The sequence below is a fragment of the Polyergus mexicanus genome, unplaced genomic scaffold (genome assembly GCF_030449975.1).
Source record: "Polyergus mexicanus isolate NDT 795.1 unplaced genomic scaffold, iyPolMexi1.0 SCAF_22, whole genome shotgun sequence".
Lineage (NCBI taxonomy): Eukaryota > Metazoa > Arthropoda > Insecta > Hymenoptera > Formicidae > Polyergus > Polyergus mexicanus.
Genome location: NW_027223342.1, coordinates 2,837,105 through 2,861,421, shown reverse-complemented (window position 1 = coordinate 2,861,421; position 24,317 = coordinate 2,837,105). Strand labels below are relative to the sequence as shown.

The 24,317-nt window shown below is 34.1% G+C and overlaps 1 protein-coding gene and 3 non-coding genes across 14 annotated transcripts; 3 read left to right on the top strand and 1 right to left on the bottom strand.

Moving 5' to 3' along the window:
• Positions 1-710: 710 nt before the first annotated feature.
• On the bottom strand, positions 711-23,353 carry LOC138942435 (NAD kinase). 11 transcript variants are annotated; one of them, XM_070312670.1, is made up of 9 exons: positions 23,120-23,353; positions 22,183-22,242; positions 6,996-7,079; positions 4,031-4,160; positions 3,408-3,533; positions 3,119-3,290; positions 2,695-3,047; positions 1,877-1,959; positions 711-1,049 (listed from the first exon to the last, which is right to left on the bottom strand). In XM_070312670.1, exons 1-9 carry the CDS (start codon positions 23,230-23,232, stop codon positions 857-859), a joined length of 1,314 nt encoding a protein of 437 aa, XP_070168771.1. In that variant the 5' UTR covers positions 23,233-23,353; the 3' UTR covers positions 711-856. The 11 variants fall into 11 exon arrangements, 10 of the variants coding, with proteins under 10 accessions (XP_070168771.1, XP_070168774.1, XP_070168768.1 ...); XM_070312673.1 differs by lacking the exon at positions 22,183-22,242; XM_070312667.1 differs by lacking the exons at positions 1,877-1,959; positions 22,183-22,242; positions 23,120-23,353 and adding exons at positions 1,734-1,816; positions 20,384-20,905.
• Trnag-ucc (transfer RNA glycine (anticodon UCC)) lies at positions 18,878-18,949 on the top strand. Its single transcript has one exon. It is a non-coding gene; the product is annotated as a tRNA-Gly (tRNA).
• Trnag-ucc (transfer RNA glycine (anticodon UCC)) lies at positions 19,198-19,269 on the top strand. The gene has a single exon. It is a non-coding gene; the product is annotated as a tRNA-Gly (tRNA).
• On the top strand, positions 19,619-19,689 carry Trnag-ccc (transfer RNA glycine (anticodon CCC)). The gene has a single exon. It is a non-coding gene; the product is annotated as a tRNA-Gly (tRNA).
• Positions 23,354-24,317: the final 964 nt, after the last annotated feature.

Genomic DNA, 24,317 nt, shown 5'->3' with positions numbered 1-24,317 from the left:
AATCTCTTCCCTCCTTTGTGCATAATTGTCATCATTGTATAGAATTATTAGGGGATATATATATATATATAGCAAACGTTGTATAAAACATATTTTATTGAAAAGATCTAGAGATATAGGAAATTATGTGATTCAACACTTACAATAAATCGATTTACATCAAAATGTCGTTATAATCAGTAAAGAACCGAGTATATGGTGATCTCTTATATATATATATATATATTTCAATCATGTTAATCAAGAACACTAGAAAATAAAAAAAATATCTGTACAGATAAAATATCAATAAAAAATAGAAGTATATATCGATTAAGTATAAAAACCTTTATAAAATTGAATAAATCGCTGATTCATTTCAAGACAACATTATTGAAAAAAAAGATGCTGCAAAACGTCTAAACGTCCGAAATATCAATCTGGTACTTTTCCAAGACAATAATTTATCAAATTATTCACGATATTTCGCTGTTAATATAAATCTTCGCGAAGACAAATGCATTTTATTATTAGGAATTAAAATTTTTATACAATCGTGACCTAAGCATCGCTTCTATAATTTGGATTAAATAATATTTATCATTCTTTCCATTTGTGTGAAGGCTTTACAGTGCTTATTCGCGCGCACACAAACGTTTTCTCTCAAAGCATCATCTTACAGAGCACAACTTTATCGATGATCAGTCAGTTTTATCGGTTTTCTTTCGTTATATATTTGACGAAATTTCATTATAAAACTTCAACGAAAACGACGTTAATTTGTCGCCCCTCAAAATTTCTTAACTTAAACATATTACGGGCTCGACCAAATATATTGTCGATTATGTTACAGTTTATAACAAGCATCTTCGTTGACCTAGCTATCTCGATCGAAGGAATCTAAAGTGTCGTTGCTGGATGAATGCGCGAGATCACTTAATTCGTCCAAATGCTTCTGTCGTTTCCTGACGTTCCAATGTAGACATTCGGCTAAAGAATCGAACCAATCGGTAATTTGGTCGGCCGCGCAAATACTAGGCACTGGGTATATGGAAGTAGTTACCCTCAAGCTGAAAAATTATGCAATTTTCATCAAACAACTATCCAATTGATTAAATTGATTAAATTGATTGTAAGCGAAAGCTTCTTATGATCGTTAAAATTCTTTACTTTTTAATAAATTCATTTGTACAAGCAAAATCGATTTAAAGTTTTTATGGGACAAGTTTATATATTTATTTTAATAAAAAGATGTATATATTCTTATATAAGAGAAAGTATTTACTTGCAATGATCTTGTGAAAAGCGAACTTTCAGTTTAGTATTTATGCATAAATAATGAAACATAAAGTACCATCACCCTGCAGGACAGCCAACGTCTCGTTCCAGAAAGATGTTCTATTGTCTTAAGAGATGGCCAAGGAGCAAAAGGGATATATTAAAATCCCGAGGAGAACGAATAAGCATAGAATAGATAGAAAAGATAGAGAGAATTTGAATATATAATTGTTTACAAAAATGGAAATGAAAATTGCGTATAAATATGAATTACATATAAATATGCAAGAAAATGGAAAAGGTATATTAATGAAAATACACCTACAGCGGAAAGAGATATCGTCACTTTATGCAGCATCTTGCGATACTTATCGAGCTTTTGAAAAAGAATAAACCACATGAATATATCGTGTAATGCGACGAGGCATAGATAAAGAGAAAGGCGAAACGACGCTCTTTACAAAAGCAGGACAAACCTGTCACCGACACGCAGCTCTTGCTGGTTGCGACCGTCGAAGGAGACGTAGGCTGTACTGCGGGCATTGCTGTTCGCCTTTATCTGAAATAATTGTGGAAAATGCAAGCGATTAGACGGGGTTGCAGAGCACCTCGGTTTTACCTGTCACCATGGAACAGTTCCTGCCTATTTCTACCGTCGAAGGACACCCACGAGGTATTCCTACTGTCGGGTGAAACTGAGATCTGCGGTGAAAAGTAAGATCGTCATGTTAACAGCGGTACCGTCGTGGCTCGTTAGGCTCGAAATAACGCATCAATTTTTGTTTCATCTTTAACCAACTTTGTTAAAATATTTGCCACGTTGCTTAGTGAATTTTTTTCTATGGATTCCGTCACATTATCATTCTAAAATCACTGATGCATAAGGAGAAATGTATTTTAGCATTTTTTGAAAAATACTTGCAAATGTAAAAATTTAAAATCTTGATAATATAAATTAATATATTTAATTATTTAGGAATTTATTTACCTTTCTTATTATCATGGAAACAATTTTTTTTTTTTTTTTTTTTTAATCACAGTTTCATACGAGTAAAAAAACGAGTAATTTCCGATAAATTCTGATATTTTGAAAACTTTTGAGTGAAAACTTTGGGGCAGCACACGGTCTGGGAATGCGGGCGACATTCATCTGAACCAGGTTTCCTTTTATGGGATATTGACATGGTCCATACATCTCGGGACGCGGTAAAAGAACTCTTATCGATTTACGCGAAATTGCTGCATCGAGTTAATTAATTAAATAATGCCTGTTATAAATCTTAAAAGGAACAAACAGAGATTGCGTCTAACTTTATAGACGCGAGCTGAAAGGGATGTTAATTTCTGAGTTATTCAGAAATTTTAATTCAGCCATCACAATATTTGGTATAAACTAAATTAACGTGTAATTGGCGTCGAAAAGTTTAAAAAAACTACCTTGAGCTCGACGCCGGCAGGTACAACGATCGGCCTGAAGGACAAAGAGTGAGGGCAAATCGGAGTAATCATGATGGCAGGAACTGAAGGATGAATCATGCTGGCTCCAGCGGCGACCGCGTAGGCAGTTGATCCGGTTGGCGTGCTCACGATCAAGCCGTCACCCTGGACGCTCGTCACGTGTTTGCCATCGATGAATAAATCAATGTTCGATAGGTAAGGCGAGGGTCCTCTATCTACCACAACTTCATTCAGTACCAGGAGATTAGTGGGTGGTTCAGTCGGTTGACCTTCTTCGTTCTTGCGCATGATGATGCATCTTAGGCGACTTCTCAAGGTTAAAGCTGCATGACCTGGTGCCGAGAAGTTATAAGCTTGATTATAAACGAAAAATGACGAATAATCAAATAAATTGACAGCTAACCTTCGAGAACGTTGGTCACTTGCTCCTGAAAATTGTCGAACTCGAAAGGGGTGAGAAATCCTAAGGAACCAAGGTGAAATGCCATTACAGGTGGCACCGATTGCTGGAACAGCAGACTAGCATAAAGGAGTGTGCCATCACCTCCTAAGCAGACGATAAAGTCAATTCGATCCTAAAAATAAAAAATAAGATATCTCATTAATATAAGAGCAAAGATACTGATAAATTAGTGTAAATTTCATTGTTTATTGATAATAATATGTAAATGTTAAACGGAGAAAATTATTACCTGTAATTCATCCGTGCCGTCTCTAAAGGTCTGTAATTTGTCGCGAACACCTTGAAATCTGGGATCTCTGGCCAAGGCTGGATCTTCCAAAACAGATGCTTCTACAAATACCACCATCCGCTTTTCCTGCATTACGGAAACGAAACTTTAAGGCTCTAATCATTTAATACGAGCGAGTAAAGGTAGAGATAAATAACATACTTTCGGTACTGTATTTTTAATGCTAGAGAGAATATAAAAATAATAATAGTTCACATGGGTTAAGGACGATTTCTCTTTTACTAACACTCACATACCTAACGCTTATATGCCTGACAGGTTAACAATGTGCTTATATAATTAATATATTACAAAGTGCAATTGTCGTGGATAAAAAAAAAAGACGATATATTTGTAATGTAAATTAAATATAAAACTAGATGAAAACTAATATGAAATTATGTAAGAATATGTGGAGAAAATACGGATTGGTAACGAGGACAGTTTTTTTCTTTCATTTTATGCAAATTAATATTTGCAATGTTCCATTACGGAAAATAGGCTGTTACATCAATCAACTGCGAACAAAAGCTAATCAATTTCTCGCGAGATAAAGTTATTGAAAGAATTTTATTAACATTTACCTGTATTAACCATGTGACCATTTGAACAAACGGTGGCAGGACTGACGAGTCGCGAACTTTCTTGATGACCAAAACGGTGAGCGGTGGTTTGTACCATGTCAACCTCTGGGAGGCTGGATCCTGAATGGTCCTGTGCAACCAAATCGTTACGATGTTTGTATATTTCTCTCCAATGCAAAAAAAAAAAAAAATATTTCTCTCTATAATCATCGATCGCGTTAATTCAGTTGTTACACGTGCGTCTCGTATACCAAAATTTATGTTTTATGTAGAGTATCGTGTAAGAAGATATTTATTGCGAGTTCAAATAAGAATGCGGTACCTTATACGAAACTAGGAGAAATGAATTTTAGATTCGTGTTCTCGATCAATTGCCATGTCTCTATCGTCGATTCTGTGGCCTTCGTCTAATTATTCGTTGGCCACTGTTACATCTTTTATAGTCGTCAAGAAACAATCGAAGCATAGGGACAAAGGTAACGGCTTATGAAATGTAAAGAGGTATGACCCGGCAATGACGCTACGATTTCCGCTTATGATTAACATTACGTTATTGTATAACATCGGAGAGTCTTTTCCGTATAGGAAAAATGACCAAAGACAAAAATTGACGAGACTAAATTGTGTAATTAATATTTTTTTCTCCACCTATTTATCTTGAAAAGTGACATTTAAAATATTCTAAAAACACGGATATTATAATTTTTTGTACCTTAAAACCGGTTAATAGTTGACCAATTATCAATAAAAAGGAAAAATAAACCCGCGACAACTTATTTGATGGTGCCAATTATCAGATATGACATTGTTGCGAGAATCGACACGCGTTGATTAAACGCGGCGAATCTTTTTTACCGCTAGACACAATCGAACGAGCACGCGTGCGTTTGCTCGTGCACTGATCCAAGAGTCGCGGCTAACTTGTTATTCCCCATTTCGAATATCTCGAATATTTAGTCGATAAAAATTATGATTACGAATCGGAGATATCTATATTAATGAGCCGTTACAACTCTAAAAATATTCACCAGATAATCTTAGAATACTTATGTGTCATAATTGATAATTGTGTCGGACTACCGATGAACTTCCACGAGGATCATCAAAACAAATGCAAGTAGCGTGCTTTGATGATATTAATAATATTTTATATGACTTTTAAATATCCTCTCTAAAAAAGGGAAAAGGATAAATTTAATTTGAGAAATGTATGATGAATTCACGGGGAATAATATCTCAGATTTTGCTCGGAATAATTCATGTTAAACACTTATAATCTGTATGTACGTAAGACTTTTTCTTTCGATCGGAAGCTTTAGTCGCGCCCGCTAAATTTAAGTAACGAAAAATAACTCTCTCTGTAACCCCGACGAAAATGCAATGTTAAGTGGGTAATGTAGCGAGAAAATTAAAAAGTATCGTGCACATTGATTAACCAACTCACATCTCGATTCCAACCATGATAGCACCGGCTGAGCGACGCGAGCTTACTGACCACGCAACTTAAGTAAGACGGACATTTAAGCGTAAAACATCGCGCACGCGCGCGTGTACATCACGTGCACCCGCGGGAAATCGCATCGCCAATATCTGCAATTCGTTATTCTATTATATATACAATAGGGTTCAACATTTCCAGAATGGTGATCTTGTAATTTTTCCTTCGGGGAAAGAGAAACATGACAAATGAAAATTTTGATCATTAGCTTCTAAGGAAAAATTTGACGCACCGTGTCTAGATATTCTTAAATTGTAAGTATTGGTTAAATAAAATTATATCTTTTCTATCGCTTTAAAATTATATGAGCTATAACTTTGTCATTGAATATTGTGTTTATGATCTTTGACGAATACGAAACGCTTACAAAATATCAAGATGTTAGGATTTCGCGACGGGATGCACAAATATCTAAACGAGATACGAAAATGTCGAGTCGAAAATATCTTATAATTCCGGATCCCGAAAGTGTAAAGGCATTGATGCACATTCTAATGCAAGTATGCTGGACGCGAGAACTTTCTCATATGAAATTAAGCAAGTTATAGGACAGAATACGCATAACTCCAACATTTTCTATATACGAATATAAATTCCATCGAATCAAAAAGATTATACATTTATGCCGTTTATAGTGGTGCATCCACTGTTATAACATTTGATTCGAAAATTCTTCTTAGCATGCAGATTACAAGTCAATTGATAAATGTGGATACAATTTTTTGCACATATGCATGTATATAAAATTCGCGCTCTAATAAAATTAGAATCATCCAAAATAGATATTTTAAATAAATATTTGAAATATTAAGCTAATGTAAAGAACGAAGTGATGTAATAACAAAATACTTGACAGAAATAAATGATTAAAAAAATTACATGACAAAAAAATCTAAAGGTACATAAAATTTTTTTAGAGATTGCAAAAAATAGTATCTTAACGATTATAATGCATTTAAAATGCAGCCTGGTCGTGCTTAGTCATCATTCTTTGCAGAAAAAAATGCAAATGAATTTACGACCGTTTCTAGTATATTCGGCATTTACTAAACGCGATTAGCATTTTAATTTGATTGTTTGGTAATGAAGATAGTTTAAAACTTTTCCCATCAAAGTAAGCAAATATCGTTCGACGAGTAGTTTACTTAAGCGCACTAAGCAACCTTCTTTATCACTAAAAATTAATTAATAACTATTTTCAATCGATCTATGATTATTATAAATATTATAAGTCTAATCAATGATACGACGCAATCATCAAATATTCTTCCGTAATTTAATTAGCGATATTGACGAAGAGAATGAGAGTAGTACGTGCGATCATTAAGAACGATTTTCAATGCAAATAAAAAAATGCATAATAATAAAATCTATTCGATCGAAAATGAAATTGTGGAAAAATTTTCGATAAGATAATAATTAATCGCGTTTTTAAATCTGTCTCAAGTAAAAAATATAATTACTTACATAACCATTGCGGAATTCTTCATGATACGTCCACATGGCCCGAATGTTTGAACGGGACTGGGTGCGTTTAGGCTTCTCGTTCTTCTGTAAAAACAAAAAAGACAAACAAGTGTATTAGACACGTCATCAGAGAAATATCATCAGATTCGCTGTGTAATCCCTACTAGTTTCATCGAGTGAAGGTACCGGAAAAAAACGCAAGTTTATTCAACTCAAGACCTTCGTATGATTTCTTCTTATATATATATATATATATATATATTCATTTCTCTAGTGAATAAGAAAAATACCGAAACGATTGTTTCCTCATATCGGAAAACAACCTTCTTTTCATTAATATATTTTGGAAAAAGTTATATAGAGAGAAATAAAAGTAACAAAAAAAAAAAAAGTTTTTTAACGATTACCCCTCGCGTTCTACCTTTAAATTGTACTTTAAAATGATATATTATCAAATATGTGCATATTAGTGACCGTAAGAATTAATATTTATACGCGATCACGCATACTGCGTATTGCTCACGATAACGTTGACTCAAGATAATTATTACTTCATAGTAATTATTGTTACTTATCAATATATGAATAAGCTGCAATTACAATGCATTTTAGTACACTAGATAATTCTTTTTGCCGACTCTTTATCGTGTTGCAACCTAAACCGCATTAATTTTATGACTTAACGGAAATTATGGACGAGCACTTGATGAGGAAAATACATTTTGGTATAAAAATAGTTTTTCAGTCGCAACTTCATTCCACAATCTTCGCGTTGTAATCGAGTGTAGTCGACGTGGGCGCGCGAAAGTTATAACTTGAGACTGTATATATATATATATACACACGCATATTGAATATTATCTTAGATATAATTTGTGCAAACACAATACGTCGGGTTTTAAAATTTCTTATCGCGCGGCAATGAATTGTGTGTTAGTAATCGCTACACGTCGAAATTATTTTCTTATCGCTCGTGGGAGAAAAGAATTATCGGAAATGATCTAATACCTGAGCACGCGATTTCGTAGATTACTCTCCATCGACGAATCGTTCGATCCATCATCTTGCGGCTCGACGACATCGCGAACGAAGTCATATTGCGCTGTGACGTCACTGTCATGCAAGAGCGAGATCTGATCCGTCATCTTATCATTAGATGATAAAAAAACTTCTTTACAAGAGCAAAAAGCAACAGTGTGCACGTAATATTTTAAAATATTTATGTTGAGATTGTCAGGAACTTATTTTGATTTCATTGTTTCATCGCTACCGATGAAAAATGCAAAAGAAAATTTGATAAGACGTCAAGAATCATCATGAGTAGCTAAATTCTAATATCTTCGAGCGTTATTAAAATGTAAGACACACGTGAGTATCGCGCTACAATCGCGTCAGATTGCGCATGCTTTCGACGCGAATGTTGCCAAAATCGTTTATTTTGAGATTCGCGCGCGCCATCACACAAGAAGAAATCACGGATGCTAAAATTAATACCAATCCAATTTAGCGTTTTTTAAATAGCGGGATAAATTCGTCTTGCTACTCATCAAAATTTACGATGCAACGCATTTAAAAGAATGCAATGTATATATATATATATATATATATATATATATATATATATATATATATATATATATATTGGGTGATTGCATAAGTTCGTGCCCGATTTAAATATAAACTTCAATAGATTATATTTTAGAGATAACACTTTTATTAATCAATTATATAGTCTCCATTCTTTTCTACAATGGTTTTCCAACGATCTATAAGCTTGTCGATTCCATTTTTGAAGAAAGAACTTGGTTTTTCTTGAAAAAAGTTTGTAAGGTGGTTTTCGACAGCTTCCTCGGAATTGAGATTCTTGCCATTTAAACTATTCTGCAAAGACCGGAACAGATAAAATTCTGAAGGCGCAATATCTGGACAATATGGCGGGTGCTGCAGTATTTCCCATTGCAACTCCTACAGTTTTCCTGCAGCTTATTCCTTTCAGTCAGGAGATACGGCACCCACGTATCAAGCTTGGAAATGTATCCAAGCTTTTTTAAATGACGAAAAGCGGTTGAATTATCGATGTTCAGCCTCTCAGCAATATCCTCAGTTGTAATCCTTGGGTTTCTTTCCACTAAGGCATGCACAATGTCATCATCAATGCCAGAAAGCCGTCCAGAGCGGGGTTGATCCTCCATGTTGAAATCACCATTTCGAAATCTGCCAAACCACTTTTTGACTGTTTGCAGAGCAGGAGCGCGGTCCAAATAAACGCTTTGAATATTTTTTTGCGCAATCCCAACACTCACGCCTTTCCGAAATTCATATAGCATTACATGCCGCAAATGCACCTTTCGTTCTCCATTTTTAATGATTTCTCTTATGCACAAATGGACTTATCTGAACAATGTCTGACGCTAAATTGACATAAGACAACGTCATCTATTCGGTGTTAGCAACAATTACCACACGAAAACAATAGAACTCCGCCATGCAGTAACTTAATGCCATCTATGAAAATCGGGCACGAACTTATGCAATCATCCAATATATATATATATATATATATATATATATATATATATATATATATAAAAGACGAGTCACTACGTTTTCGATATAATTTGTTCCGCTATGCTTAATTAAGGGATCAGGATAATCGTTTAATACATTTCTCTTATTTAAAACTTTCTTTCGTTTATTCGACCCGTTGAAAATTGCTAAGCAGATGACTCTCTTGGAACATACTGTAATTTCACAGTTACAAAGTAACCGCGGACTTTCACGAGCGCGATTGTGCGATTGGATTTCTAAACTCGTTCTTAATCATTTCGGAGTGAATGCCTAAATTCTAAGGATCCTGATCTCGTTCTTCGAGGTGATGGCACAGAGGCGTCCTTCGCTCTTCGAGAAACCATCGAAAGTACGCTCGAGGACAAGCTTTCCTTTTCTCGAAGGTATCAATCGTAGAGATTTTACGATTCTCGCTCTATCACCGTCTATCATTATATCGTATCTCGAGCAAAAGAAGAAGATTTTTGCGACGCTCATATAACGCTGTTAATTAAAATAAAACATCTGACATCACGCATAGATGAATGCAGCGAAGCTCGCGTCAAGGACAGAGAAGCATTTGCGTAAAAAAATTTTTCCGACTCTGTCACACGATATTCACAATCTTGAAACTTTGTCTATCGAAGCCGCTGTGACGTACGCCGGACGGTGATCTATCTTTTCGACTTAATTTTCCGACTTAATGTCCAAACAAGTTACTCTCACGAGCGTCATTTCTTGATTCACTGTACTAGCGTGAAACGAATACCATAGGATCACCGGACATCTCGCGCACTGATATTGAAATATTGAACGCACGATAAGAAAATCTTAAAAGGTCAATTCGTCAATATGAATTTCTTTCTTTTTCTAAATTCTTAACGTCACACGGACACACACGTGAGATAGCGACCGAGTGGCGAGATGACCACGCGCGGAATGAATCTCTCTCGCCCGAGTCGCCCACAATCATGAGATTCCCTGTCTCTGGCGGTCGGTAATAATTGCGATTCGTGTCGATGCTGCAGTTAGTAATCTTCCCAAGGGGCAACGTGCCGAGATAATTCTAGTCGCTAATGCCACGAGGTGATTAAGTCGGTATATTTTTGTCGTCCGCGTATACCTCCTCGACGTGGCTGTCTTTTCGCTTGAGGCGCATATGCTGACGCAACAAAACGCTTTCTTCGTGTGAAGAAAGCGATTTGCACAGTTACAAGAGCTAGTGCAACGGCATCCTTGAAAGTAGAGTCGAGTAATTACGATATAAGGATAAATGTCACATCATAAGACTCGATTGATGTAATTATTGTTGTCGATGATGTATATATATATATATATAAATTATAGATATATCTATATAAAATTACATGGCATCTAATTCAGATATTTCTAGACGTTGTTTTAGACCAGACGGCTCAGATTTATACACATACGTCACAATAGACGTCTATCCGATCTCGCATTTCTCCCTGGGTACCTTCTCTCCAATTCTATTTGATAAATAAAAGAAGAAGAAACTTTTTGAATCAAACGTAATTGATGTAGTTGTCAGCATAATAAAAATTTTTAATATAATATTTTATTCGGTATGTATGTTCGTTATATTTTGACGTATATATTGACGTACGTTCATTACATTTATTATTAGGGGGACCGGAAAGTAATGTCGTTTCTGCGCATGTCGATATTCGTTTGTCATTTATCAGCTCATTGTGTACTTCAAAGTACTTTCCGGTCCCCCTAATATATTCATGGATTCATAACCGTTTTGAGTAATATCAGTAATGTCACAAGCCCTTCTCATAAGCGATAAAAATGTTTTTATGTAAAAAAAAAAAAAAAAAAAATCGTATCATGAACATAATGAATAGAATAAACATAATAAACACATGTCGGGTAAAATGTTAAATATGACGCTGTTGTAATTGTTACGTCGATTGGATGCGGAACTCGAGGTATATATAACGAGGGGATCCACCGCCGAGCGAGACAAAGATCATGACGGAAAGTAATCTGGCAAGATGACGCGTTTGGTTCCAACCACCAGCCGAGAGAACGGTGAGAACGCACGTACTCGTTTCTGTAATCGATTGCATCGAGCGCGAATTCCTGAAATTCCGATGGACAGCGCGAAGGAGGCTTCACGCGCGCGCGCGCGCGCAAGCCCGTCGAGCTCAAAAGCCGGATCGGGATGGAATGTGTGTGCGGCGAAAGGTTCTCGAACGCGTTCTCTCGAAGAAAGAAGCAACAAAAAGTGCTCCTTTTGCAGCGCTTCAGTCGTATTCGGATGCAGTTAAATGTCAATTAACGTAATCTCTCTCTCTCTCCCGCAATGACGTAGTGTTCCCCTTCTCGAAAAAGTGAAAAAATAAATAAGAAAAGAATGCAAATATTTTCCAATATGTTGTAGAGAATAATGGGATACGTTCTTGAAACAGGATACGAATTATAGTAATGAAGGAAATTGTTCGATACCTTAATTCGTCCTCGTCCATTCAGCGACTGATACACGATAAATCGAGAAGCAAGAGTGGAAGAGAAGGCGATACTCGCGCAATAATTAAAGCGATGCGGGACCGACACGATTAAGGCACGCTTGGGCACTGACGCGCCACGAGGAAGAACGTGTCGGATATGGACGACGTTGATCTCGTGAGGTCGTGGAACGCCAGCGTCGTGACGCCCAGCACGACGCACGCAGGCGCGGGCACTCTAATCAATTCCAAGCACGCAACCTATTTGTTTTGATTCGAGAGATCCATTCAACTCCCTCATATGCAGCAACTTTCGTCTCGGCATCTTAGTAAATCGACAAATACGATCGAGAGAAATCCGATCGAATAAATTTCATTTGCGGAAAATATCGAAGAATTTTGAAAGAAAAGTTGTATCATTAGCTTTTCATCGCGTTTAATATTTAATTTTCTAACTTTCTATATTTTTGATGATTTTTTTTCTGCATCTTATAATGATGTTTTATTACCTAAAAATTAAAAAACAATTAACAATTTTTTTCGGGGCCGTTTAAATTATCATTATATTTTAAATAAATAAATTAGAATAAATAAATAAATTTATTTTTAATAAATAATAAAATTTATTAAACTAAATTTATTTTTAATTAATAAATAAATTTTATAAGCGATTCTCTTAATGTTTCTCAGAATCCAGTATCCAAGATCATAATAATGTCGTAGCATGGCAAAAGTATTGAGCAAGCTATGTGTTGTGTCTCGTATTTCGTATTACATTACGAGTTGAAATCCAATTACTTGATTTCAATATAATTGCGAAATTAAACGGTCAGTGATTTCATGTTAGCGAAGGTGTGTTCGTTCGATGCTTCGTACTTAGTAGTAACGATTTTGCAATAATCGATGAAATAATATCGCGATCAAATAATGCGATTATATTTCTAAATAACGTTACATTGGAAGCATCACTGCTGTCATTTGTTGATCGCTTAGGTCAATCGATTACGTACGCTTTTTGCAAAAGATTGAATATATTATATGTTGAAATAAAAAAATTAGATTTTATAACCAACAATAAGAGATCTCTTAGGGATCGAATCCGAGCCTCTTGGGTGAGAGCCAGATAAGAAGATATCTTCGCATTTTAAACTTTAGCGAATCTAATTGAAGAGTCAAGAGTAAATCAAATTCTAGAAAATAAAAATATATGTACAATAATTATCTCCCAGATATAATTAGAATTTTTAAGCCGATTGAAAGCGCGCACAGTTGAACTCTAAATTACCAAACTAATTCAAAGTTTTATCTGATCTCGTAAGCTCTTTAACGGTAATTCTACTTAAATTTTGTTTCAACGAGCGAAAAGATTTGCGAGAAGTTTTGAAAGAGTATATGCGTCCACAAACAGACGGCGCGATTCAAAGCGATGATGTTTACAATCTAAAAAGCTATTGTATTTCTATATCGGGAATCGAATCCGAGCCTCTTGAATGGGAGCCAGATTCGTTGGACGATATCGGGGTTGAAATCGCTTATATTATTTCACACGATTATATGTACACAGAGAGAAGAGTTTCTTTGGATTTAATAAATTTTGTTGTAACCAAAGAAATATAATGCTTGAAATGATCCAACCATACTAATATGTTTGAAGTAACAAATATAATTGTTTGATTTTCAAATAATATATTTATTTATTTTAAATAAAATATTTTTTGAATGAATTTCATTTTTTCTTCAACTTAAACAATTATATTATTCTTTCAAACAATATTCTTCTTTTATATAAAAGATTCATTATATTGCTTTTAACAATTTAAATAAATCTCAAAACAAGTTAGATAAAGTTAAATGACACGTTACTGCATCCTTCTAATCAAATCTTTGAAGCATCTTAGAACCGTAGCATATAGAAAAACTTAATTTTACTTATTCGAAATTTCTATTCGAATAAATGAATATCAGACATTAATCTGTCCCCGATTTTCCAAAAATCAGTTTCATTGTTTGAATTTTCTTCTATAGAGATTGTATCAGAAATAAAACTGATAGAAATAGTTGTTAAATGTTATTAACCGCATTTTGCAGGTCTTATTCATATGCTGTTATAACAGAAACTTAAATACGAGTATAGTCAAGTGTAGCGCGCCGCATAGCGGTAAGCGAATAAATTATATTATTCCAAATAATAGTTATTTTTCTATCAAACAACATAATTTAATGCAACGAAACCATTAAATTTTTTATTCGACAAAATAATGTTTCGTATAAAATCATGTTTTTGTAATGAAACAAATATAAGTCAAACAAATAGATATACAATATTAAATTTAAAGAAACCTTTTTTTCTATGTATATCAGCACTAAGGAAACTTTAGAATTTATCTTGTGTTTATCCTAGAATTAATTAATTAAAAGTCGTCCCATAAGCCTGCATACTCGAAGAGTAATCAAAATTGCACTGTAATACAAAATAAAAAAATCTAATGATAAAAGTAATAAGTTGCATTCTATCTATATTTAGAATGTCTGGGTAAAAAAAAAAAAAATACCGCTAAAATTCCTTGTGGAAAAATGTCTAAAATAGACTAAAATAGATGATTAAATCGGGTTTGTTTACTGACGTTCTTCGTGGTTTTTTTCTCCCATAATTTCTGATGAACTTTTACTCACGGCCAAGTACCGGATCGTTTTCGCCTGCGTGTTTCCGGTTCCCTATCACGATCCACCAGGAAGAGTTCTTCTCCGCCACCGTTCTCGTTCCTGGCGATGGTGTCCTTGCATCCAGCCAGACATCTCCAATCGAGCAGCTCGCTCACGCTTCGTCTGCGTGGCTTCTCCTTCACCATTTCCATTATCCGAAAAACATGTCCTTTAATTTTTCCGATTCTCTCAGTTCGCTTCTCCGATTGGTTCGAATCTACTTTCGATTCTACCTCCGTAAGATAATCGTTTGTTCAAAGTTACAGCTCCTCGACGCTTTCGCATAAATATGAATAGGGCAATAACGAATAAGGTTGCTGATGCCAATTCTCTATTGCGATTCCCGCGCGCTACTTTCGAACTGTGCGCTTTCTTTCTTTCGCAATAGCAATTGCTCTTGACATCCGAGGATCCGATTCCTTTCTTGATGATTGAACACGCGATTTGTACGTGCGATAAATCTATATGTCTAAGCGTAATTCTTGGTAACATTGGCGGTGGTGTCGCGTGTTTACTTCATTCTATGTACAAGATGCAAATGATATTCAAGGATATACAACTACTTGCGATTCTATGTGCATACTTTATGCACATATTACACACGTAAGTGAATTTTAATATAATAGTGGTTTTAGATTTAATAGAAATAATGATATAATTGGTAATGATCGCCTTGGACTTTTGTCCTCCATCAATAAAATTGCGTATCAAAACGACTTTCGAAAGAATGTTTCACGGGCTTCGTCGTATATGTACTTGTTTCGTATTAACATGTGTTCGCGACCTACTTGCACAAGAGGAGAATTTCACTTGCCGATGAACGAGACGACCGATAATGGATACCACTGCTCGTAATCGTCACGTTTGATTTCTTCTTATCTTATCTGTTTAGTATTGGGTATGCTGGCAACTTTTGCAACTTGGCAGCTCAATGCAAGTTAAATTGTTTTCAGTTTGTAATATCTATTTGTAGTTATTTTGCAGAGTTGTATTTAATATAAAGTGTGCAACTGCATGTATTTACGAAGATAATCTTCTATGATGTTTTAGAGCACACACATCAACATATATAATATACATCATTTGCAAAATTTATACTTAATTTTTTTTAATAATAAAATATTTTTTTAATAATAATTGACAGCACCGCATTTTCGACGACAAGATTATGTTCCTGAAGATTACGATTTGAAGTTTCGTTATTTTCTCTGGACTTTGAAACGTACTATATGTTTACACGAATCTTAAGATCGATCTCTCTTTGACAATGAATTTCACGTTGAAGAGGAAAAGAATCTAATGTATTATTCATTAAGGGGAACAATGAAATAAGGTCTTCAAGTTGGCACAGACAACGCACAATAACCGCGATCGACGACCGCTGAAGGTTCACTGAGGAACGATTTTACCAGCTGTAGCCAGGCAGTTAGGGCTTTCTAACGCGCGCCTTTTTCCCCACCACCTCGTGCCCCCATTATCGTCACGCCATGATACTGAAAAGTCCGTGGAAGGGTCGAGAGTTCGAACGATTCGCGATATATTGCAAGTTCAACTTGACTGCACACATATCACAATCAAAAATAATAATATAACGTGGAATAATATATGCATGTATATAAATATATATATATATATAGGGGAAAGTAGGATAAAACCGGGTACCTTTTTGGATTTGTCTTCCTACGAAAAATCTGAGAGTAAAAAAAGTTTTGCCGACCGTTAGTAGTCTTTAGTGAACCTTAAACTTAAACTATGAGAAAATAAGGCTAGTTGTCGAAAAAAAATGTTTGGTTACCAAGAATAATAAGATTTTGTGGAGAAGTCAAAGTATCCGGTTTTGTCCTACTGGTAGGGTAAAACCAGGTACCCATCTGAAAATATGCAAAACATTGTGTAATTAGAACATTTAGATTTATTTTAATCACAATACAATATGAAGATATATTCTATTGACAAAAATCACAAATAAAAATATCCTCTTGTTCACACAACATTGTTGCAGGACTTCCTTATTTAACTTTTTAACTTTAGGGATTTCAAAAAGCTTTTTTTTTTAATGTTTTATTTTTCTTAGTGTTATTTTTCTGAGTTTAATTTTCGTTCTAACTGCTTTTTGTAAAGAGAGGAGACAAAGGTCAGGAGAGGGATAACAGTTCTTTCTCTTTTCATGAGATTATTTATATGAGATGTGTAAGTATCCGGTTTTGCCCCAACACAAGGAAAGTAACAAATATGGCAGTTATATATTCCAACATACGATGTGCCAATGAAAACTATTATGATATACTCTCTAATATGTACAGAATGCAATGCTGTATTTGCCGAAAGAAATGTTCTATATAAGAAAATGCACGATGACTTGATTCTTGCCTCGATATCGATCTTTTTGGGGCTAAAAACTTTGAACTTTTATTAAAAAAGAAATATCATGTGCACAGGGGTACAGTTTGTTTTGAAAAATGATGATAGCGCCAATCTACAACTAATAACATAAGTTAGCCATAGATAGCAGCATTTATTACGAAAAAACAGGGGTTTGACTCGCCTACCCGGTTTTACCCAACTTTCCCTTATATATATATATATACTCAAAATAAAAATTAGTTAATAGTAATAAAAATTTAAGAATGTTAAATCCAAAGAGAGAGAGGGAAAGAAAGAGAGATATTTTGAATCTATTCCGTTTTTTATTTTAGAAATTATACGTTTTTTATTATTTTCTTATCTCTCTTAATTCTCATTTTCTATAAATTACCTACAACTACATATTATCTATAAATTATATATTATTTCTATTAATTATCTATAAATTAAATTTATTATATTATCGACAAGGATCCTGTAAAATTAGTGTAACAAAACATACTTTTTTTCTTCTTTCTGCTATTATCTTTAATGAATTATGATGAAGCTACCCATCCTCGACAAAGTAAAGATTACTGCTCGAGACGGTCATAGTAGCCGAAAGTCTCTACCCACAATACTTACATTTTCGATCAATAAAAACAATAAGGTTTTAAAGGTAAATGCATTATAAATTGGGTGAATGAAATTTCCATTCTGGGTCAATAAAAGAAGATACTTTTATTATTAAATTAACAAGATTTTTTTATTTATATCAGAAAAGAGAGATAAATAAAATATTTATTGTAATACTAGATATGCGAAATGGAGAACACTTTCTTTCTTTCTCCGTTTTATTTTTTTTTACTGACAAGTGTACTTTCTCAGTTATCGAGTCTATGCCATATGTTCAGTCTCTGTTGAGGCGCGCATGACAATATTGAATAATTTATAATGTTACACATGCTAGTAACCAAAGTGAGTTTTTACGTCACATGTGAGAAACATTGAACAATCCACAACTGTTCTTACTTTCGCTCGTACTAATTCAATCCTTTTATAATTCAAGCAAAACTCTTTCTAGAATAAAATTCTCAAGAATGGTCATTTATTTTAATGTCTCTCTCTTTAAGTATCTCGAGTATTAAAATTCAATAAGCTATTCCAATTAAGCCGCCAATTTATAGCAGATGCGTAAGCTCATCTTCTCCAATGTCAATAATAATAATCATTAAAGAATTTGCTATCTGTGTAGTATCCTATACATCTTATTTGTAATTTAGGAGAAGTCCGATATATACATATTGCTCGACTTTCCAGAACGAAAACCAAATACTAAATTTTTTCTAGGTAAAATTCATATAGTATATTTCTTTGTTCTAACAATTTTTTTATTTTTCTTTTACAATAATTTTAAGCATTAGTATATATTTAGAAAAAATATTTTAACATATATATATTTAGATAAGATATATATTTAGAAAATATATATTTAGAAAAATTATTTTATTACATTAAAAAAATTTTCTTATATATATACACACATAAACACACACACACACACACACTCTCTCTCTCTCTCTTACAATAAACTCTCTTTAGCAGATAAGTACGAAATGAAGTTATCAATTTGTTGCAAACTTTAATAAATCAACTTGAGTAAATCACGTTGCAAATTAATTATTTCCAATTGTATTTTAAAAAATAAAATAGTTTTCTTCTAAAAATAGAAAGAAAACTTTCGACAAATATTGTAATTTTAAATTGTGTCAAAGTAAACATTCTCCTTCGCTATTAACGTGTTGTACACCATGTGCGATGGTGGTGTAATGGTCAGCATAGTTGCCTTCCAAGCAGTTGATCCGGGTTCGATTCCCGGCCATCGCACGCTATTATTTTTTAAATTTTTTGTTACAATTTTTGATATATTATTTAAATTAAAATACTCTCATCAATGAATATATACATTTAACAGTCTAAAAATTGGTAGACTCTTTTATTTACAGTTATATTTTTAAAAATAATTTTTTTTTTTTTTTTTCTAAAAATGGAACATAATTGTCGATAAATATCGTAATTATTAATTATTTTAAAATGAATCTTCTCCTTTGCTATTAACTTGTAGTATATCAGGTGCGATGGTGGTGTAATGGTCAGCATAGTTGCCTTCCAAGCAGTTGATCCGGGTTCGATTCCCGGCCATCGCACAGTGTTATTTTTTGAATTTTTTGTTACAATTTTTGATACATTGTTTAAATTAAAATATTCTCATCAATGAATATAAACATGTAACAGCCTAAATTTGGCAAACTCTTTTGTGTCGTTTTATTATAATGTCATTATTTTAATCAGAATTTTTTTTTTTTAACCAAGATACAAAAAGAAGAAATAAGAATTTACAAATTACATCGTTTTAATCTCATAAGCCTGTTTGCATAACATTAATAAATTCAATTATTTAATAAATTTGATAAAATACAATCTAATCTGTTGAATATTATATTCCTAGAGTACGACCGTCTCATATACTCTAAAGGAAACGCCAAAGTAACAAGAGCACTGCTGGTGTAGTGGCATCATGCAAGATTCCCATTCTTGCGACCCGGGTTCGATTCCCGGGCAGTGCAATTTCTTTTTGTTTCCGTCAGGTTTTATATATGAGGAATTAGAGAAAAATCGATAGAGATAAAAGATAAAATATTTTTTCATTAATCTTTTCATTTTCATGTTTTATTCGTTCGTTGTTTTTGTTCTCGTAATTACTATTCGGCTAATGACATGGCACATTAAATCGTTATCAGCTTTAGCGTGGAATTTTTTCGATGAAATTGACGAGATCTGATTCGTCTCTCGTATGTTGACGATAATTTTATCACATCAATTATATAGCGACTTATTCATTGAAGTTACTATTTATTAGCAATGAATCGATGATCTGATTTCGTATCTCTTTGCCAAAGAGGTTGTAACTAACGAGTTTATAAGGTTTCCACGATATAAGAGAAAATGAAAGCGTCATCTATTATGTTAGTTTAAGTTTCTACAGCGAAGTAAAACAAACTGCGGAATCATTTTAAAATTGACTACTACGCTGAAATTATCTACAGATAATTAACATAAAACAAATATACGTAAAATTCCATTCCAGTTGATATTTATCAAACGAGTCGTTTGATCGCAGTTTCCTTGTTTCATACGTCGCAAACATAATTTCTGGGTATTGAAAACAAACGTATGATATATAATGTAAGACGCGCGACTATATATATATCAAAAGAGTATATTATAAGTCGTGGGTCACGTTTATCATAAATACTGTACCTGACAGCAGGATGGATAAGGGAGTTTCTCATGCGCGTCGCCACTTGGAAAAGAATACTTCTACCACGTAGCATCACTATATACTTGGCGCTACTATACTGAGAGCCAACAATTTCATTCTTTGACGAACACGTTGTATCGAATTGAAGGAGAAGGAAAGAAGATAAAAATTTCTCACGATAAGAGGAACCTCCGCGATAACCCAGTCTCATCGACGAGAACAGATCGCGTGCCGCTGTTTGTGTCAAGTGTCGCGTGATTGGCCAGTGATATTGATACTAATTTAAAGTACAGCCGACTATATAGGTAATGTTTGGCTGCCCATACGCATGTGTCATACATTTTTATTCCTCAATAATATATGTTGGACGAGCTTGGGAATGAAAGATGTAAAGAAATCTCTAATGGAACGGAGACACACGAATGTGCGGTCGATTGTATGCGATTAATGCGTATTGCACTTGCAAAACAACGTGACTATTATCGCCGAGATGAACACACACCTAAATATTGGATGTCATACATTCGCGAAACAAATATGTGATATAGTTTTAATTTTGTCTCACTATGCACATTGGTATACGTCATTGTGCAATATTGACATGCTGCTACTGTCTTGCAAACAAGAGAATATTTGTCGTTTTCAAATCTAATTGTAATCTAAGACAGTATAATGGAAGAGCAGTTTTCTTTTTTAAATTATCAATTAAAGTGATTAATTATATCTGTCATTCCAAGACAAAGTATAGAACAATAGTGCATGCGTGATAAAATTTCGCGGGAAAATTAATTGGTTTGCATCAACTAATAAATCCTAAATCATAATCACTCAATCCCAAAAAATAGATTATCAGCAAAATTATTTTAAATTTTCTTGCTTCTAGAAAGAAAAAAATGATTTCTGTTATTATAATAAATATGTTTTTGTTATCATGACACATACGGATGATCGGACGAGCACAAGAATTTTTTGTGATTAGAAATAATATATGAAGTGCCAAGTGTAGTATGAAACATTCTTATGCCACATCAAGACAAAACAAATATGTAGCTTTAGTGTGAATAAATTGTGCATTATTATGCAAATTATTCAGAAAGCGTAAGGTCTCAAAGTATGTCTACGTTCAATAGTTTCACATAGACAACGTTTACACGTCACTCTTAATCGGGTTTAAAAACATCCGTAGTTTTAAAATTGGTCAATCACAACTATTCCTCTGAAGAATGGAATGACTGTGATTGGCCAGCCCTTAGAACTGTGGATGTTATTAAATCCGATTAAGAGTGACATGTAAACGTAGTCATAAAAATATCGAAGTGCATATAAACAAGGGAAATGACAACGGGAATGTATCTATGATATATACAAATTTATGAAACTAGATCTCTCTATCTATTTCAATTTCCAAAAGAGCCTTTCGTCATTCAAAATCATATATAGCGTCGAATGAAAAATAAGATCCGAGAAATTAATAATTTTAAAGATTCCAAAAAATCACTATCAATCTCAATAAGTTTTACAAATTATTTACAAATGATAGCAAACAATTCTGAATTATTTTTATAAGCGTTCAAAATGTAAAAAAAAAAAATCTGTATTGCGTTATAGAATATTTAAACGATTAGATAACATTACAGGAAGCAATCACGACACAGTATATTCTACAAGGACACGACTATAGTGACTATACCAACGAAACACGACTACGTTCAGGTAAAGGAAAACGTTCTCAAGCAGGTTTTACCAGTTGGCGCTAGCTACAATCATCGCTCAACAGAGCTTTAAAGAACTGTATTACCTTCGCGTATTACATTCCACCGTCTCGGCTTGATCGACCGTTAACTCGGACCGCACGTTGCTTCAAGAGAAAAATAAAATTGTTATAAAATTTTCATTGATAACAATTTCTAAATAATTGCATTAACGTTTGTCAAGATCATGCGTTAATAACAATCTCGTATGACTATAAATTATCGAATTCCATCTTCGATTAGATGCCTCCCACTCGTTCGGGTCCGGTGATCAGCGTATAGTTTCAAAAGGGAACGTATTATTAGACGCGACTATATCAAGATCCGTTCATGGCCCTGACACAGATATCCATTTTTTTTTTTTTTTTTTTTTTATAGTATCGAGTATACATGATTGTTTGCGCAATCGTCTTGAAACGTTCAATTCCGATTTCCAACAACCAAAAATCTCGCTTCAAAAAAAATTCTGGATATTTTAATATTTGAGCCAAATGCCATAATAATAGACACATATCTAATATTGAACTTGGATTAATGATAAAACAGCTGATACGCTGATCATCGTACTCTTGTTGATATCTAATTAGACGAATTTGTAATGAATACAGCCTTAAGGTTGATTAGAGAAAGCTGTGTTTTGTTCTTCCTTTTTTTATGCGTGTATCTATAAAATTATTCCATTTTGTACATTCCAATTGATTAACGCGGAAATTTTCGACTCTGGGCGTGACTCAAACTTTCCCGGAAAAATTTTCGAGATACGAAATTACGCCACAAACTTCCGCAAGTATCGCACAAACGTCGCTCTCGCGGACGCGAATCGAAATACATGCCATCGTATACGAATTTCACGTCGTCAATTTTTTGAATTATAAAAATAACCTCCCAAGTATGAAGATTATTCCAAAATAAGTAAAATTTACGTAAAAGGAAAAAAAATCACGATTAATACTTCGGGAGGGATGATTCGAGGATAATTCTTACCGGAAGGTTTGCTGCTTGTCATGCATACGAGACACGGCGTTTTTCTTGGGCGCGTTCTCGCCAAATTTCGCGTCGATCATCGCCTTGGCCAGTTGAAGATCCTTCTCGTTCATCTCTGTTTCCTTCTTTCACTGACGATCGTCGCGATATAAAGCACGACGTGTTTTACGACGGACGCTCAACGACGCTCACGAACCGTACCGAGAGATGTCTCGTCGCATACTGAAAGAGCTCTCTGTCGCCGACAGGTTTAACCCTGAGCACTTCCATGTAGCGACCTGAACATATGTCGCGGGTATAACTTTGCTCTCGTTGCTCGTACGTCTTTGGCCTTTTCGGCCTCACCTTATCGCTATTTTTCTCAGCCTCACGAATATTGTCGTGCAAATAACTCCTCCCCCTCCTCCCATTTCATAAATAGAAACTGGTCTATTGTAATCTAGCGTATTATTTGTGAAGATATTTTGAATGGTCTCTGTGATTCCCGCTACGCGCCCAATGAACTCTCGCATTGACGTGTGCGCGTGAGTAAGATCAATGGAAGCGTGACGTCACAAACCACCAATTCAACAACGGATGGTGGCACACACGTTCCTTTACATACGTATATTTATATATATATATATATATATCTCATGAAAGGCTGATGACATTGTCGGTCTTGGCGCTTTAATGTTTCCGCCAATTTTTAACGCGTGCTTCGTCGGTGAAATACCTAATGATTTTTTTCAATCCCTTCTCTTGTTTAATATACATCTGTCCTTTATATTATATATATATATATATTTTTTTTTTTCAGTTGTATATTATGCAAGTATATATTTTTTTATTCATACGTGAGAGAGAAATAAGAGAAATTTATTTGCAATAAATTGCAATATCTTCGAAAGATAAGGAGGATCCCGAACGAATAAGTAGTCAAAGCGAAATATATCAAACGAGTAGTTATAGATGGCAAGGCGTGCTTTTTAAATTGTTTCCATTGACGTTAGCCACGAAATTCACTTACATATATATCGATTTTGTTTTTACGTCATGTGTCGAGTAAAAAAAGGTATAAAATTCCGTCGTATAATTCAAAATCTTGAATTTGATGATTTATCTTGACAGTTATTGATATTAGCATCGCGATTACGTCAAACTCTTCTGCGTAATTTAATTGAAAAAAAAAAAAAAACATCAATTTTTTCTTCGATCT